Raw genomic sequence first — 17410 nt, forward strand, 5'->3', positions numbered from 1 at the left:
ACCGAGGCTGCCAACAGCTGACGATACCACGGAACATGGACTGGGGTTCGTCCCGTCATGCCCGGCAAGGGTAGGCTATTCGGAATCGTCCTGATGTCGAACCAGCGACACGGGAATATTTTCGCTGTGAAAATATATGTACGCACGCAGCTTCATGCAGCTTCCGCCTTGCTTTGCCCCTTGTCGTCGCCATGTGGAAGCCATGTGCACGTAATAGATCCTAGTCAGGAGCACGCTGTGGTCGACAAATCAAATTGTCGCGAAAACATAGAACGAAAAGTTTCACTCCCTATTAAACTCAAAGCTGATGTACTAACTCCGGGGACTGGACACTGTCCCTCTCTATCCTTGAGCTCCTCAATCTTGCTCACTTCCGCGCAATAGTCTGGGGTAACGCGCTTCATCGCCTCTCTCAACCACGGCTTCCAAGAAAGCAGCCAACACGGCGCTCATACCCTTCTCCTCGGCCTCGGTAGCCCAATCAACCATACTCATACTTTTGAAAGAATGACCAAAACGAGCTTCCATGTAACTCTGGAACTCATGAACCGGCACCACGTTGCCTTCAGTGTGGTGGATAATTCTGGTTGCGCCGTAGGAGACTCCAAAATCGTCATTCGTCAGTGACTGAAGAATCGCTCCCGCCGTTGTCGGCAACTTGCACATGTCCAGAAAGCCCGAAAACGTGGCCAAAGATGGAACTGCCTTGAGGATGGCTGAGTACTTGTGGATCATGTTGACGGCGTCCATCTCATCAGCGTCTTCGGACATGAGGTAACCCGCGCGATGAATCGACACAGGTAACCCGGTCGCGGCCGCACATTTCTCGAGATACGTCTCGCTTGCCCATTTTGTTGAGGTGAATCCTTCTCTGCCGAGAGCCGCAGGAGGATAATGTACTGAAATGGGTCGCTCGGGGTACGTGTTGCCTCCGCTGAACAGGATGACGCGGGGGCTGGAAATGTAGTGGAATGGCACCTTCCTGGCCAAAGCCAGATTTGCCACGAACTTCGTTGACTCTACATTCTGAACGCGAATGGAGTCATAGTTGTTCAGGCAAGAACCCTCAGCTCCGGCGTGGATCATGATGTCCACGTCTCTTTTCAAGGTTTGCTGCGCTTCACCCGAAAGACCAAGGGTTGGATCCGCAAGACTTCCGATGTGAATCACGAGCTTGTCGCTTGCCGGAAGCTGGGTCACTTGTTCCTGACTAATGGCGATGCAGTGAACTTTGCCAACGGACGGGTCGTCAAGAAGGAGTTTCAGGAGCCATGATCCCAGTCCCTTAGCTGCGCCCGTTAGAACAACGGTTTTGTTTTCCCTCGGGACCACGTGAGATGGAGCAGCGCTTACTCCCTCGATGGCTGCATGACCGTCAAAACGGGTTTGCTCATCCCAGAATTCCCAGTCGATGCCGTCATTTTTAGATTCTTTGGCGCCTCGAATCATAGCTGCCATGGACCGCAAAGTGCTTGCTTCAAACAAATGTAGAAGAGGCACAGAGATTTGCCACTGCTTCTGCACCTTCTTTCTCAAGTTGACCAACAGCAGGGAGTTTCCTCCGAGACGGAAGAAGTCGGAGTTGGGAAGAATGCCAGTCGTTTGAGAAATGGTGTCAGGAAGAATTTGTTCCCAAACCTGACGCAGGTCACGCTCGAGTGGAGTGAGCGTTTCTTGGCTGCTTTCCTCAGCCTGAGCTGGGATCGGTATCTTGTTCAATGCGGCCCGGTCCAACTTGCCATTGTGGTTCATGGGAAGCTGTTGAAGCGGAATGATGATAGAAGGCCGCATATACTCCGGAAGAGGGAGGCTTGCCGGGAGTGACCGGAGATACCCATCGCTGTCTTTGATTTGAGCGTCAGTTGCGATTACGGCAAAGGCAACCAAGGTCTTGTCTTCTCCGCGCACGGTCACAACAGCTTCTGCGAGCTTTCCGTTCGCAGTCTTGAGAATGTTGGACGCAACATCCTCAAGCTCGATGCGAATTCCTCTGATCTTGACTTGGCTGTCGCCACTGATGCGGCCGAGAATGACGAGCGAGCCATCTGGCTTCAAATAGCCGGAGTCGCCGGTGCGGTACATCATCTTCCAGTCGTTTCCATGATCATCCGCGGTGGCAAAGGGATCCGAAACGAAAGACTTGTTGGTGAGCTCCTGACGGCGGAGGTATCCTTGACTGACGCCTGCACCTCCGATGCAGACTTCTCCGGCGCAGCCCTCTGGTACGAGGTTCATTCTGTCGTCGACAACGTATATCGAGACATTGTCCAAGGCAGGGCCCGCGGGCACGAAGTCCAAGCCATCTTCCAAGTACTTGACGCACTCTACTGTGGCGAAAATGCACGTCTCCGTCGGTCCGTACACGTTGAAGACGTTCGCGCCTGGCGGCATTGCCTGCTTGAACTGGGCTGCCAGCTGAGGTGTGAAGATTTCACCCCCTACAGCCACGGTCCGGAAATTTTCGCAAGTCTTGAGTACGTCCGAAGCATGTTGGAAGATGTGCTTGAACTCGACGGGTGTGCCAGCCATTAACGTAACCTTTTCGCTCTTGATGAGGTCGACGATGGCTGATGGGTCTCTGCGCTGGTCCTTGGAAGCCATGACCAATGTGGCCGCGTTCGAGAAAGCAGTGAAAATCTCGAATGGACAAAGATCAAAGCTGACGCCGGTTTGTTGGAGAATCACCTCCTCCTTTGGTCGTACCTGGAGCCTGCGCGAAGAGGCCTCAATTAGGTTGACATAGTTCCTGTGCTTCAGGATGGCCCCCTTGGGGATTCCGGTCGTCCCGCTCGTGTAGAAAAGTACGGCTGGCGCGTGAGGGTCGGACGAATTACGAACTTTATGGTCTCCAGCTCGAGGCATAATCGGAGAGACGTCCAAAATTGAGGTTCCACGATAAGAGTCGCCTAGGAGTTGAGCGAGATCGGAAGTCGCCTCATCGTGGAGTATCGCCTGTGGCTTGCAGTCTCCCACAATTGAAGCCAACCTCTCTTGGTGATTGGTGGTGTCGAGAGATACAACAATGGCTCCAACCTTCAAGACGGCGAGGTATGCAAACACATATTCGGCCGAAGGCTCGATCAACAGACAACAGAAAGGCTCGGCGCTTCTAGGAACCCCGAGAGCTCTCAGAGATGCAGCCAGATTGTTGACTTTCTGCATCATTTCTCGATAAGTATAAACCTTTTCTCCGTCCTTTATGGCAACGAGATCCAGATGACGGTCGGCGACTTCGTCGATTCGATGAGAAATAGTGCCTGACCATTCAATGTTGAATCGGCGGCCTCTTCCTGTCAAGCCCTGGCCATCTGACTCGCCGACACCTTTCAGAATGAAAGACCTATGCATGGGAAGCTCGGCAACCTCAGACCGCGGCGCTGCGCAAGCAGACTCCAGCAAGCATCGATAACAGTCCAAAATTGACTGCGCAGCCTCCTTCGAGTACAACGCATCTTGAACGGCGAAATGGAGGAGACAAGTCCCGTCTGGTGCGTCCGTGATATTGACTCCTAGATCGTAAGGATTGCCTGAACTCTGTGATTGGACGTACTTGAGCGCAGCATCACCGATGGAATCCAATCCCAAAATTCCGAGTCGGTAGTTGATGATGACTTGGAAGATGGGACTGTGTCGCGCTGTGCGGGGAACTTGTAGTTCATCGAGTAAGGCGTCAAGTGGAATCGTGGAGTTGGTGAGGGAAGCGAGAATCTTCGAAGACGCCTTCTTGCACAGAGTTTCAAAGCTGTCGGTCTCCCCCATGTTGACTCTTACCGGGACGATGTTGATGAAGCATCCCGCCGTCTGAGAAAACTCAGTACCCGATCTTCCTGTATCAACGGTTCCAATACAGAAGTCATTGGTCTGCGAAAGGCGAGAAACCATTGATGCGAGGACGGCAAAGTGAAAGTGAAACGGCGTTACATGAAGCTTGCTGCTGACTTGCTTGATCCGAGACACCAGGTCTTTGGGCAACACCGTATCAACGATGGTGGTGGCGTATTGGTTCGTTGCCTTCCGAGTCTTTGTGTGCGACATGGGGAAGAGAGGCAGGGCATCGGGAAGGCCTGCAAGCTCATCCTTCCAGAATTGGGTTTCCTTGGCACAGTTACCGTGCTCAACCATAGATCTCTGTTTGACTGCGAAGTCGACGTACTGCGGGATGGTGGGCAGAGACTTTCCTTCGTATGCTCGCGCAAGATCTTTCAGGAGAAGGATCCAGGTGACGCCATCGATGGCTATGTGGTGGCTGGAAAGAATGAGAGTGTGACAGTCGCTTGCATGTCGGAGCACGGTCAATCCCAAGCATACGCCTTCTTCGAGATCCCATTGCCGTGATTTCATGTCTTGGTACTCTTGCGCAATTGTTACGTCCGTTGCGCCGTCTACAAATTTGAAGGGGCATGCTGACGTGGCTGTTACAGCTTGCATCGGCAAACCAGTAGCTGAGTCCGTGTAGAAGTATGTGCGCAAGATCTCGTGGTGCCAGGTCACCTGGCGGAACGCATTCTTCAGTCTATCGACGTCCAAAGGCCCACTGAGCTCGTACATCGATGTCTCGTTGTACGTTGTTGGATCTTCCAGGAACCCTTGGAGAAACCACAGACGGGCTTGTGCGAAAGACATCTGGGCTCTTCTGTGGACCACTCGGTGAATCTTGCGCTCCTTGAAGTAGCCATCTGTCTGCTCGTCTCTGCTTTCGCTGCCAACTGACGTCATCGGAGTCGGCGGTGATGCGTCGGGTGTGCCTGGCGTTGTCCTGTTGTCTGGTGTGATGGGCGTCGATGCACCATCTACTTCGAGAACCGGTACACTTAGCTGGGTTCTCTTGGTTTCAGGCTTGGTCTCGGCCTCCGAAGTCTCCTTATTGACCGGATTGCTGCTTTTGTTGGCGAAGATAGGGGCGGAAGCCGCCTTGCAGATTGAATCTCCAGAAGCACCACTCAAGATTTGAAGAACGCTGACTTCGGCGCCGACAACCTTTCGGAACCAGGTCTGGACTTCCATTGCAAGAAGAGAGTCCAGACCAAGACTGACGAGAGGCAAGTCCATCTTGGCACTTCCTTGAGGGAGTTGCAGAAGACTCTCCAGTCTCTGGGCGAAAGCTTCTCGAACCTTGGTGAAGACAGTCTCCTCGTCGGTGGCCGCATCTAGGGCGGCCCGAAGATCTTCAAGAACCGAGGTGCCAATGTTCTCAGTCGCTGAGTCCCGCTTGTCTCTCACATAGAAGCCAAATCGAGGTTCGTTGGCCCAGAACGGTCGCTCGGCTTCATTGTCGCTGATTGCCAGGCCGGCAATGAGCTCGCTATGCGAAGAAAAGCCCGGACGACCGGCAAGAATACCCTCTGCAAACATGACGTGTACCTCAGCTTCGCATAGAGCGAGAACGCACATGCTGCGCAGCTTCTTAGCCACAATTGGATCTTGACGGGTGATATATCCGGTGTCCGAAATCATGCCGACATCGATGACGGACCCGGCCAGGCCCCGGCGTCTCCGATCGGCGGCTAGTCCAGCCATGAACGTGTTCGCCATGTGGTAGTTGGATTGACCAGGTGTTCCTATAACGCTACCGGTTGACGAAAGCATAATGAAGAAGTCGAGGTCTTGGCCCGAGAAAGCACGGTCGAGGTGGATACTACCATCAACCTTGGGCCGCAGAGCAGTCTGCACAGACTCGACATCCATCTGCATGAAGAGCTTATCTGACAAGACCATGGATCCGTTACAGACACCTGCAATTGGAGGCATTGTCTTCGAAATCTCATCGACAATTTCTTTGATACGGTCTGGATTTGTCACGTCCATGGCCATCACCAGAACCTTGGCGCCCAGCTTTGTCATGGAGTCAATCCAGGTCTGGCTGACATTGGGATTTCTGCTCGCCAGCACAACATACTGAACGCCGTGCTTGATCATCCACGAGCAGATGGAAACTCCAACGTCACCAGTGAGGCCGACCATGAAGTACGTCTTGTCCGACTTGAAGAGTTGCTCGGGCTTGACAGGTTGTAGATCTGCCCGGATCGGGACGCTCTGAGCCTGTCGCCAATCGATGACAGTCGTGGACACACTCGCCTCGACTTCACACAAGTCGCCAATTGGTACAATCTTTGCAGTCTGATCCTCGGTGATACCATTCAACTGAATTGTGGAAGCATATGCAGCTTCAAGAAGCTGGGAAGCCGGTCTGTCCGATTGGCTTGCAGGGCATTCCCAGAAATGTCCATTGGAGGGGTTGCGCACCAAGAGGAAAGACGAGACCTTCGAGAGAAGATCAGAAGAGTCGGCGTCCCTGATTGAGTCTCCGAAAATTATTGCTGCAGTCTTGCGGGGCACGAATGCCTTCAGCATGCGCGTTGGTGCGCGCGGTGGGATAAAGCCATCGCAGGTTGAGTCGGGGGAACTTGCAAAGATCTCAATACCATTCTTCTTCGCCTCAACTTCGATAACGTCCTTTGCCATCTTGCTTATTCCGTGAAGCCAGATAGTATGACCCCGAGGCACTGACCGCACCCAAGCCTGCGCGGCTAACACCACAGATAGGAGTGCAACCGCATTGGAGGCAATGCTTGCGGAGAGAACGCTTTCACTTGAAACTTGGAATAGTGAGGTGTTTGTTGGGGACAAGGCAATGACAGCTTCGGAGCTTTCCTTGCGTTTGCCTACACAGAGGTATTGAGGCACTTGGTAAGACAGCAGATTGATGGGTGCCAAGCAGGAGAAGGCATTCTCGATCGTGTCCAGTCTAGGCCTGTCTTGGATGAGCTTTGAACTGGCCCTGACTTCGATTGAGGTTTCAGTCTTGTTGACCTCAATGACATGAGTCTCTGATGTGACCTCCTTGACGATTTGCCTTCTGGCCGAGTTGGTACGCTCATTGGGGTCTTCGTACTCCTGAATGCGGGGGACGAAAAGTTGATTGTTCCTCAGACAGAGCTCGGTCTCCAAAGACCAAAACCTTTCGCCGGGCTCCGTGTTTTGAATGGAATTCAGCGTCAGCTGGAGGAAGTGCTGCAGGACTTTGCTGGGATCAAGCTTGGTGGCTCCGTCGATATCCATAACCTGGAGAAAGCTTCCCAAGGCAGGCTTCTCAGCGCGCAATCCGCGACACAAACCAACCAACATGTTTGAGTAAGGATTCGACGTGGCCGCATTCTTTGTAAAGATCAATACTCCCCGAGCTTTCTCAAGAATGCCTTTGAATCCGGACAGAGCTGCATCATCAACTCCGCTCTTGAACGTCGGCTGATCCAGCTCAGAGAGACAGAGAACCAGAGTGTTTGCGGGTACATCGGATGGTTTGACAGTTCGAAGGTCGGTGAAATGGACGACATCGTTGCCAAAACCTGACAATTTGTCCTTGACCGAGCGGACAGTCTTTGAGGTGGCAAATGTGGAACCGCCAATGAGAGTGAATGGAACAAAGTCGGGTATCATGTGTGTGTTTTCGAGCGGCTCTCGAAGGGCCTTGATTGTATGATCAGTAGCTTGGCTGGCGAAAGAGGTGAACGTGTGAAGTTCATCTTCCTTCTGGTCATGGCTGAACATATCGACACCGGTGAATCCAACGTTGCGGAGTTTCTCGTCCCAGGTTTCGATAGTTGCGACCGGTCCGAAGCGTCGACAACTGTCACGCGCAAGCCACCAACCCTCCAGGCCACCCATGATCACTTGAATTCTGAGGTGATCCGAAGTGGGCTCAGTGACGATGAGAAAGCCACCGGGTTTAAGCAGCCCCCTGACACGGCGCAGCACGGCTTCAATGTCATCCGACACGTGCAAAACATTCGCGGCGATAATGACATCATACGACGGGGTGTCGAAGCCTTGCTCCTCGAACGGATGCCCGATATCCAGCTTCTTGAAAGTCATCTTATGCACGTGATTCGCAAAACGCTTTTGTGCCTCGGGGAAGAACGCAAGCGACACGTCGGTGAAGGTGTAAGAACCAAAGTGGTCGCCGATGGTATCAAAGACAGCTGAAGTCGTCGCACCAGTTCCGGCTCCGATTTCGAGAATGTTTGCCTTTGGGTACCGATGGGATATGGCATTCAGGTAGGCCGAGACCTGACGTTGAGCATTGCGAAGACCTAAGCCTTCCCGGTAGAAATGGCTCAGTTTGTCATCCGCGAAAAGTACATGAACCATCTGCTTTTCGTTCCGGAAGACGCTGCCGGCTTCGTCTCCTACGAGGCGGAGAAGTTCAAAGTCAACTTGGTCCTGGTTCCTTTCAAGAATGGCATCGATTGTTTCTCTCGTGTCCTTTGCCCAGTTGTGATAAGGTCCCTTCTCGACCGTGTTCGCCAGATCCGTCAGCTGTTCGAACATCATCTTCTCATGAGGCTTCAAATTCTCGACGCCAACTTTGCTCGCCTCTGCTAATAGCTTGCGGCAGAAGAACAGAGCAACACGCTCGGACTCCTCAACAGCGACATCCTGAGGTGGGTTGAAGTCTATTTCAAACTCGGCGCCGCCCAAGAGGTCTGCTGCCCATCTGGTCTCTGCGAAGATGATGCGGTCGTTGGAGGCGTCTGGCCGTCCGAGAGCTGCCAACGCCATCCCTTCGAGCTGGAGGAATGGCGTCTTGAAGTCGTCGTGGGGCGAGTAGATGCTGACATCGCCACTGATCTTGGTTGCCGACAGTTCTGTGGAGAAGGCGTCGATTAGCACTTCAATCTGACCACCAGATGATGGGACGAGGCGATGTCTTGGGTTGACTGTAATCTTCTCGAAGCTTTGAGGTAGGTACGCAGTCCAAAGTCTTTCGGCAGTTGGGGCGTTGAAAGCAGCAAACACCTGAGTTATGTCAGTATAGAAACCTAGGTTTAACTGGTATTAAAAAGGGCTGAAGCTCACCGGTTGCAGTGCAACATCAATCAGTGCTGGGTGGTAGAGATTCCCGTACTCAATCTCGTCAGCGAACCAGGACGCTGTTGCAGTCGCAATACCATCAACGCGACGCATCGAATTGAGCCGCTTGAAGAGGTCCTCATACTCCAACCTAGTCTCCTTGACAGAGCTGTAGAAACGCTCAACATCTACGGGCGGTACGGTTGCAGCAAGCGGGTCCACTCGAGGAGGGAGGATATCATCCATGGGGCCACCCAATGACACAGAGATGCTTCCAAAACATGTTCTGTCCACCTTGCCTGTGCTCGCATCAGAGCATACGTAGGACGAAAACTCGGCTGTAATCTTTCTCTCGTCTTTGCGTGTTACTTTGACCGATGTCAGCATCTCGACTGGTCTGGGCCCCTCCTCTACCTTGAGTGGCCGCTCGAGGGTGAGTTTCTTGATCTCAATCAGCGACATGGGCTTGTCACCGCTGAGGAATTGCGCCACCTCGAGCATCATCGCGACATAGCCAGCTGACGGAAACAGCACCTCTCCCTGGAATGAATGGCCCCGCAGCCATGGGAGCTCCTTCAGACTCAGAAAGTTGCGCCAGCGTGGTTCCCAATCCGAGTCATCGGGGCACCGGTGGCCCAGCAAGATGCTCTCGTTTCCACTGGAGCGTAGTCGGTGATTGCGCGAGAGTCTCGATTCACGCCATATGGGTGCGCCATGGTCCCAACAGTAGGTGGGGAGATTGTCGACAACCTTGTGCGTGGGAACTTCGTCATACCAGCAGCGTTGATATTGGTCCAAGTCGAGCACTTGGGCCCCAAAGTGGGACCATAAGAAACCTTGAAGCTGCATCATACTGACGACACAATCTTCGCCTCGGTTCATGCTGCCGCAGTACGGGAGTTGCTTCCCCAGATGGGGTCGCACAGTCTGGTTCACGGTCCCTTTCAGCGCAGGGTGCGGTCCAACCTCGATCGCGGCATCGAATGGACCGCCGTTGGTCAGCGCCATCGTGACTGCATCTGCAAACAGAACAGGCTTCACCATGTTTGCGATCCAGTAAGGCCCGCTCAGATCGTCAAAGTTCTGATCCCAGTATCGACTCGCCGTTCCATCCACACTTGAGACCCAGACACATTTACTCTCCGTTTTCAGGGGCGAGATCCCGCATTTTCGCATCGCTTTGAGGTAGGCCTCAGAGCAAGCCTCCATGTGCGGTGAGTGATAGGCCTTGTCGGTCTTCAGCACGCGGGCAAAGATCTTCCTGTTGTCGAAAACTTCCTTAGCCTCTTGAATGGCGTCAACGTCGCCGGAGAGGGTGACGCTAGAAGGGGAGTTCTTCGCCGCAAGACATATCCTGCCTTTGAATGGTGCCTCACGGCAGAAATCTTGTGCTGCTTCCCCGCTGATTCCCACCGCCATCATGGAGCCTTTTCCTGCCAACTTGGCGCAGACACCTCGGTAGAAGGCAACGCGGATGGCATCGGACAAGGAGAGTATGCCGGCCGCGTAGAGTGCAGCAATTTCGCCTGACGAGTGACCGACCACAGCGCTGAACTTGATTCCGCTAGTTTGTAGCATCCGAGCCAGGCCGATTTCCACTGCCGTGGTGGCAGGCTGCGCGATCTCGGCTTCAGAGATTCGGCTTTGCGACGGGTCGGCGAGCAGCTGTTGCTTCAGCGACCATGATGGAGCATCTGGGAGTTTTGACAGAGATACATCACACTCCTCGATAGCTGCTCTAAATACAGGACTGTGTGTCAGCAAATCCTTTCCCATACCAGGCCATTGTGCACCTTGTCCGGTAAAGATGCCCAAGACTCCAAAACCCTCGGAAGGGGAGACGAGGGATGCAGCTGGTGTTCCCAAAGATGGCTGCGCGCCAGCGGAGTCTGCGATGGCTATCTCGAGGCTCGCTAAAAGATCCCCTCGTGATGTCGCATGGAATGACTTTCGGAACCCGAGACCGCTTCTTCGTTGCCATAACGTCCATGCTATATCGTCGAGGCTCACATTCGGGTTGTTGTGGATGTATACGGTCAGTCGTCGGATGTTTTCGAGTAGAGAGGTTTGTGAGTGGGCGCTGACAACAACAGGCGTAGTGAAACGGATGTCTCCAGATGTCAAAGACCTGGTTTCTGGCTTAGGCTCATATGATTCCAGAATGACGTGTGCGTTCGTTCCTCCAAATCCGAAGCTGTTTACACTTGCACGCTTCGGCTGTCCATCGACCCTGTCGGGCCACGGAGTAGGCTCTGTGGGGACTTTGAGAACGCGCTTGTAGGGCTGAATCTTTGGGTTGAGGGACCTCAAATGTAGGTTGGGGGGGATCGTGTCATGTTTCATTGCGAGAAGAACCTTAATGACACCCGCCAAACCAGCGCAGCCTTCCAGATGGCCTACCACTGTTTTAACTGAACCCACGAAAAGGGGGCTCACTTCTGTGTCTGCAGCGCCCTTGGCTGCAAAGAAACTCTCAAAAATGCCTCTGGCTTCTGTGGGATCACCAGCCTGTGTGCCCGTGCCATGTCTATTGACCGTGTCAGCGATATCAGACCGTCCCATAAAACGAGTCAGCACCTACGCCTCAAAGTATTGACACCTATCTTGCGCCTTTGAAGGATCCAGCCCCGCGGCCCGGTACGTCTCCGTCGTCAGCTTCGCCTGCGCCATAGCGCTCGGCATCGTGATTCCCGGCGTCCGACCATCAGAGTTGACGCCCGAGTTGCGAATCACCGCTTGGATGGGATCGTTGTCCCTCAACGCCTTGCTCAGCGGCTTCAGCAGCAAGGCCGCCACGCCCTCGCCCCTAGCATAACCGTCCGCCATGGCATCCCACATCTGACACTTCCCCGTCGGCGAGAGCATCCGCAGCTTCGACTCGCTGATGTACATGTCCGGCCCGAAGATGAGGTTAGTGCCGGCGACGACGGCCGTCTCCGCCGCGCCGCTGCGGAGATCCTGGACGGCGAGGTGCATCGCGACAAGCGATGACGAGCAGGCCGTGTCCAGGCAGATTGACGATCCGGAAAGGTCGAAAAAGTAGGAAATGCGGTTGGCCAGGATAGCGCGCGACGTGCCCGAGGCAGTGTAGTGCGACAGGTCTTCCGTGTCGCGGTACTGGATCGTCTCATAGTCGCCCGTCATCACGCCGACGAACACGGAACACCGCGAGCCCTGGAATCTCTCGATTGGCGTCCCAGCCGATTCTGTGGCTTCATAGACCGTTTCCAGGAGGAGCCTCTGCTGCGGGTCCATGGCCTCCGCCTCCAGTGGACTGACGTTGAAGAACGTCGTGTCGAAGAGGCGCGGGTCCTCCTCGAGGAAATAGGACTTGGTGACGTTCGAGCTTCCATGGTGCTCGCCGTTTGCGTGGTGGAACTTTTGGAGGTTCAGACGATCTGGGTCTGGCTCTCGAGATAGGTCTCGTCTGCTGTTGAGCACCTCCCAGAGCTTGGCGGGTGTGTTGGCGCCTCCTGGGAAGCGATGCGCCAGCCCAATGATTGCAATGGGCTCCATATTTCTACTAGATCAGTTAGACCGTCTACAGAGCGTGTGATTTTCCATTGCACTCACATGTTTTGTTACAATATTCTATCTCGTGTATACGATGCCGCGTGAAAGTCGGTGAGTTTAGAAGCACGTTCGCAAGTGATGCGAGGCCTTCGTATGGACAACAGCTTGGGCGTGGGGTGACTGACAGCTCCAACAGTCTGTTAATCTACGCAAACGGGTTAATTAACCTCCTTATTCCTCGCCTGCTACTTTACTACTGACTAGGGGTCCAGCCCAAACTCTTTTTGCCTGTACGATACCACCCGGCCCCCAAAGAGGAAACAAATACGCGCAAGTCTAGAGCACGTTTTCTCTCTCTCTTTGCACACCTTACCCTGCCATCCGATACTATTCGTCCCAATAGTATGGGTAGGTTTCGCCTGAAAGTATCATTGACGATCGTTCTCGCGACTTAGTGTCTCTGTTGCAACGTACGTGTCGTTTCCCTCAGCAGCGCATTGAGAAAGAAACCCGCCGGTACAACCGATTCTAACTCTAATTTTTAGTCTGTACAGCTGAGATGCAACTGTGAAAGTTTCCAGATCAATAGGGGGTGGGACAAACCTTAGAGAATGGGGACTTGGCCAGTTGCATTCGTTGGCTACAGAGTGAAGCGCGGGTGGGGGTTAATCCACGAGTCAGCGGGGGGCGGCTAGGCTTGTCTCATTATGCGAGGGGGTCTCTTGTAAACTCGCCGTCGGAGCTGTTATCTCGTCGCGTTCAAATGGCGACTTCATGTCAGTCTTCAGGGAGGATTGCTGACTCGTAGTGTCGTTCTGGAGGGACCTTGGAGCACGACGGCGATTCGGCTCAAATAATCCTCCCGATGGAATCTTCATCCGTCATGGGGGAAGACCGAACGAGCAGTTCGTGTAAGTCTGTCTTTACCTGCATCACTACTAGAATGTATTCGACACTTTATCCATTGCAGCGAGTTACGAAAAGTCATCATCACAAACCATGACACAACCGTCGAAAGCGAGGAGGGCAATAGTCGTCCAGGGACCGGGAACAGCAAAAGTAATCACGGTCTCAACACCAAACCTATCACCAACAAATGTCCTCGTCAAAACAGCATGCGTCGGCCTGAACCCGTCAGACGCCAAGATGGTGCAGGCCGGCATGCCGCAAGGCTCAATGGCAGGCCTCGACTTCGCGGGCATCGTCATGTCAAAAGGCGCGAATGTGTCCTCAGACATACGGCCAGGAGACCGAGTGTGCGGCGTGGCCTTTGGATACAACAACAATGACGAAGCCACGGGCGCGTTTGCAGAGTACGTCGTGGCAGAGGAGCACCTGCTCTTCCGAATACCAGACAATATCTCCTTCCAAGAGGCCGCAACATTTCCCTGCGGTCTCCTCACAGGCGGCATGGTGCTTCACAACACCATGAAGCTCAAAACCGCGCCCGCGGATGGCGATCGGCATGTATTGGTATACGGTGGCAGCACCGCGTCCGGCCTCTTCATGATCCAACTGCTAAGACAGTAAGCCTCCTCTCCCGCTCCTCTCACAACCAGTAACCTAATCCTCCCCAGGTGCGGCTACATCCCCATCGTCACCTGCTCCCCGCACAACTTCCCCCTCGTCAAATCCACCGGCGCCGCCGCCGCCTTCGACTACACCTCCCCAACCTGCGCCGCCGACATCCGCGCCCTCACCGCCGACCGTCTCGCCCACGCCGCCGACTGCATCACCACGCCAGACTCCATGCGCATCTGCTACGAGGCCCTCGGCGCCGCGGGCGGCCGCTACGTGGCGCTCGACAGCTTCCCGATCGCAAGCCACTCGCGCCGCGCGGTCCGGCCGTCCTGGGTCTTCGCGATGAGCGCCTTCGGATCCGCCGTTGATTGGGTCGCGCCGTACAAGTGCGGGGCCTCCCCGGCGGACCGGGAGTTCGCGGCCGCGTGGATCAGGGAGGTGGCCGCGCTCGTGGGGGCCGGGGATGTGAAGCCGCTGCCGTACCGCGTCGTGGGCGAGACGCTGGACGATGTGGGCGGCGGGCTCGAGGAGCTGCGCAGCGGGAAGGTTTCAGGCACGAAGCTTGTGTGTGTTGTGGACAAGTCCAAAATTTGAAGGGATAGACGATGAGTTGCGTTGCGGTGGGAACTTGTCCGCAGGAGTTGTGTGTTCGTCGGAGTTGTTCAGGTTGCCGGCCGCCCACTTGTACGATATGCAGAGTCAGAAAGTTTAAACCGCAGCATGGGGAAGCGTAGCAACCTCGCATCCAATCTTTGATTCACACGTGCGCTAGCTCGGGTACAAGCCTTTTTCGTATTAGAAACTAACAGTCTGTGTGCCTGGATGTCCCCGACGTCAAAGTCCTAGCGCTTCGAACTAGAAGCCGCGCACTCGGATCAGCAATCTACGCAGTCGGATTAGACGTTGGTCTAGCCTCGCAAGCGCATGCAGGCTACAACCCAGGCGCACGACGGGCAGAGCACTGTCTCGACTAGTGCAGGTCGACACAGAATGTCTGACCCGCCGGTTCGGATTGATGCAGCGAAGAACTCTCCCGCCGCCACGTCTCTGACAACCTGAGCGGGGACCCTGAAAACTTTATACTTATATCCGGCCGCCTGTAGTGCTGTTATCTAAGTAGGTTTCCGCGGGTTTCACGGGCGTTGGGGAGTCGCCGTGTTCGCGAGTCAGGTGACGTAGACGTAGCCGTAGTCTCTTCTTCCGATTCCGAGAAACCGCGGAGCGAGCGTCTGGCGGGGAGGAGAACAGACCACAACCTTGCCTGACGTAGTCTCTACGACCCGGCAGCTTCTGTCTCAACAACGGAGGCGTATCACGAGGAGACCTTGTCCAAAAGTCCACATCCAGGCCCCAACATCACGTACTTGCTCGGTGACACGATTCATAATGTCTTCGCCCAAAGTCCTCATCATAGGCTGCGGCATGGCCGGGCCCGTAGTCGCCTGCCTGCTCAAGCAAAAAGGCTACGCCCCCATCATCTTCGAGCGCTCCCCGGCGCCGGCGGACGTCGGCGCGTCCCTGATGATCTGCCCGAATGGACTCAAGGTGCTCAACCTGATCGGTCCCGTGCCCGACTGGCTTCTCCAGAACGGCCCGCCCGTGCTCGAGCTGTGCGACTACAAGGCGTCCGGGGAGGTCCTCGGCCGCTCCGACGTGCCGACGGAGTTTGCGAAGCGGTACGGGCAGCCGGCGGTGGGCGTCAAGCGGACGCTGATCACGGAGTGGTTGAGGGAGCTGGCGGTGGAGAGCGGGGCGGAGGTACGTGAGGGCTGGAAGCTGGAGCAGATTCAGGAGGGGGAGGATAGCGTGACTGCGTTCTTTGAGGGGGGCAGGGAGGAGACGGGGTGTTTTTTGGTTGGGTGTGATGGGTTGAAGGCGGCGACGAGGAGGTTGTTGCTGGCGCGTGGGGGCATTGAGGAGGGGGTGCCGTCGTTTACCGGGCTGACGCAGGTGAGCACACTTCATGATACTCCCATCATGAACACTAACCACAGAACAGACCGCCGGCATCTCGCCCACGCCCGAGGCCTTCCGCAACACCCCGGGCGCGCGGAACTGGTACGGCGAGCTCAGCCACATCATCAGCTACCCCATCACCCACGACAAGACGTCCTGGGGGCTGACACTCCCAGGCAACACCGAGGAGGAAGCCGCCTGGGGGCTCTTCGGCGACGAGAAGCGCGCCGCCGAGAAGGAGAAGATGGCCGAGATGCTGCAGGCCAAGGACTGGGACCCCGTCGTGCTGGGGATGGTCACCTCGGCGGAGCGGCTCATCAAGTACGGCATCTACGACCGCCCCGAGCTCGAGCCGGAGCAGTGGTACTCGGGCCGGTGTGTCATGGTCGGGGACGCGGTGCATCCGACGAGTGTGCATCTCGGGCAGGGCGCGAACCAGGCTTGGTGAGTTTTGCTGACGAAGATGTGTGTTGGTTTGGGGCTGACGGGAGATAGCGAGGACTGTTACTACCTCACAAAGGAGATTCCGGATTTTAATGCGGAAAAAGAGCTGCGCACGGCTGTGCTCACGCAGGCGTTCAGGGCGTACGCGACGAGGCAGCAGCCGCATACGTCGCTGCTGGTCAAGGGCGCGCGGGCGGTTGGGCTGGCGCGAGTGGCTGCGCCTGAGTTCTGCGCGCAGCGTGATGAGGCTGTGACAAAGAGCATGGCGGACCGGGCTGGGCTGCAGAAGAAGTTTGATTTTACGTATGCAAGGCCATTCTGAGATGGGTCCAGTTGCTCAGGAGTTAAGGCATGTGGCTTTAGGGACATGAGAAGATGCAGACGCGAGGATAAAAGCAGACTGTCCCAACTAGAATTATATTCAATCGGTGGCCAAATCAACGACTAAAGGATACTGGTGTCGTTCTCTTAGCTGTTTTTGTATGGAGCACCTTCCATGTGTTGATGTGGTGTCGGTGAGCGGACCCCAATATGCTCCTCGAATGTACGCGTAGGTTAAAATTCAAACTTACACTCAGTTCAAGACTGCAATTAGAGACTTGCGATGATACGAAATCAAGCTTGAAGCAATGAAATGCGAGTGACTATGGCTGCTCTCACTTTTTTGTTCGTGGCAGTATTATACGCTTCTCAAATCAAGAAAATGTGCGCTCAAAGAGAACCTGCCAAAAATTGAAGAATCATAGTCCCAGGGAGATGCCACAAGTTACACAAGCACGAAAATGACCAACACGGCTTCGGTCACGCGCAGAATGTAACCAGACGTTGAAATAAGAGTGCGTCACACCCCGGCTCCTTCGAACCAGCACACTTAGTCGGGCAGTAATTCTCTTCTTTCCTGAGAGGTATCCTGGGCGAGAAACGCCAAGAAACACAAATTCTATCTAATTTTGGTTTCTGCAGCTTGACTGGAATACACATGTTCAATCTTGTGCGACATGGAATTATCCAGCTTTGTTATCCTTGGTTGGTTTGAGGAACGGCCTCTTGATGACGTTGCTACTTGCTGTTGTTCCCAGAGCCTTAAGGAGGCGACCAGAAAAAGCTAACTCAAATTTCAATTGTT

At 54.7% G+C, this 17410-nt stretch overlaps 3 protein-coding genes across 3 annotated transcripts; 2 read left to right on the forward strand and 1 right to left on the reverse strand.

Moving 5' to 3' along the window:
- Positions 1-357: 357 nt before the first annotated feature.
- On the reverse strand, positions 358-12366 carry GCG54_00010000 (Hybrid PKS-NRPS synthetase lepA; the record flags this gene model as incomplete). The annotated part of the gene is made up of 3 exons (XM_045409935.1): positions 358-8796; positions 8857-11377; positions 11432-12366. 3 exons carry the CDS (start codon positions 12364-12366, stop codon positions 358-360), a joined length of 11895 nt encoding a protein of 3964 aa, XP_045258970.1.
- A 996-nt stretch (positions 12367-13362) lies between these two features.
- On the forward strand, positions 13363-14478 carry GCG54_00010001 (Trans-enoyl reductase lepG; the record flags this gene model as incomplete). Its single annotated transcript, XM_045409936.1, has 2 exons — positions 13363-13889; positions 13941-14478. 2 exons carry the CDS (start codon positions 13363-13365, stop codon positions 14476-14478), a joined length of 1065 nt encoding a protein of 354 aa, XP_045258971.1.
- A 792-nt stretch (positions 14479-15270) lies between these two features.
- Positions 15271-16606, forward strand: GCG54_00010002 (3-hydroxybenzoate 6-hydroxylase; the record flags this gene model as incomplete). Its single annotated transcript, XM_045409937.1, has 3 exons — positions 15271-15834; positions 15884-16284; positions 16336-16606. The coding sequence occupies 3 exons, from the start codon at positions 15271-15273 to the stop codon at positions 16604-16606; spliced, it is 1236 nt and encodes a 411-aa protein (XP_045258972.1).
- Between the last annotated feature and the right edge of the window lie 804 nt (positions 16607-17410).

This window comes from Colletotrichum gloeosporioides, assembly GCF_011800055.1.
Source record: "Colletotrichum gloeosporioides strain Lc1 chromosome Unknown consensus_82, whole genome shotgun sequence".
Classification (NCBI taxonomy): Eukaryota; Fungi; Ascomycota; class Sordariomycetes; order Glomerellales; family Glomerellaceae; genus Colletotrichum; species Colletotrichum gloeosporioides.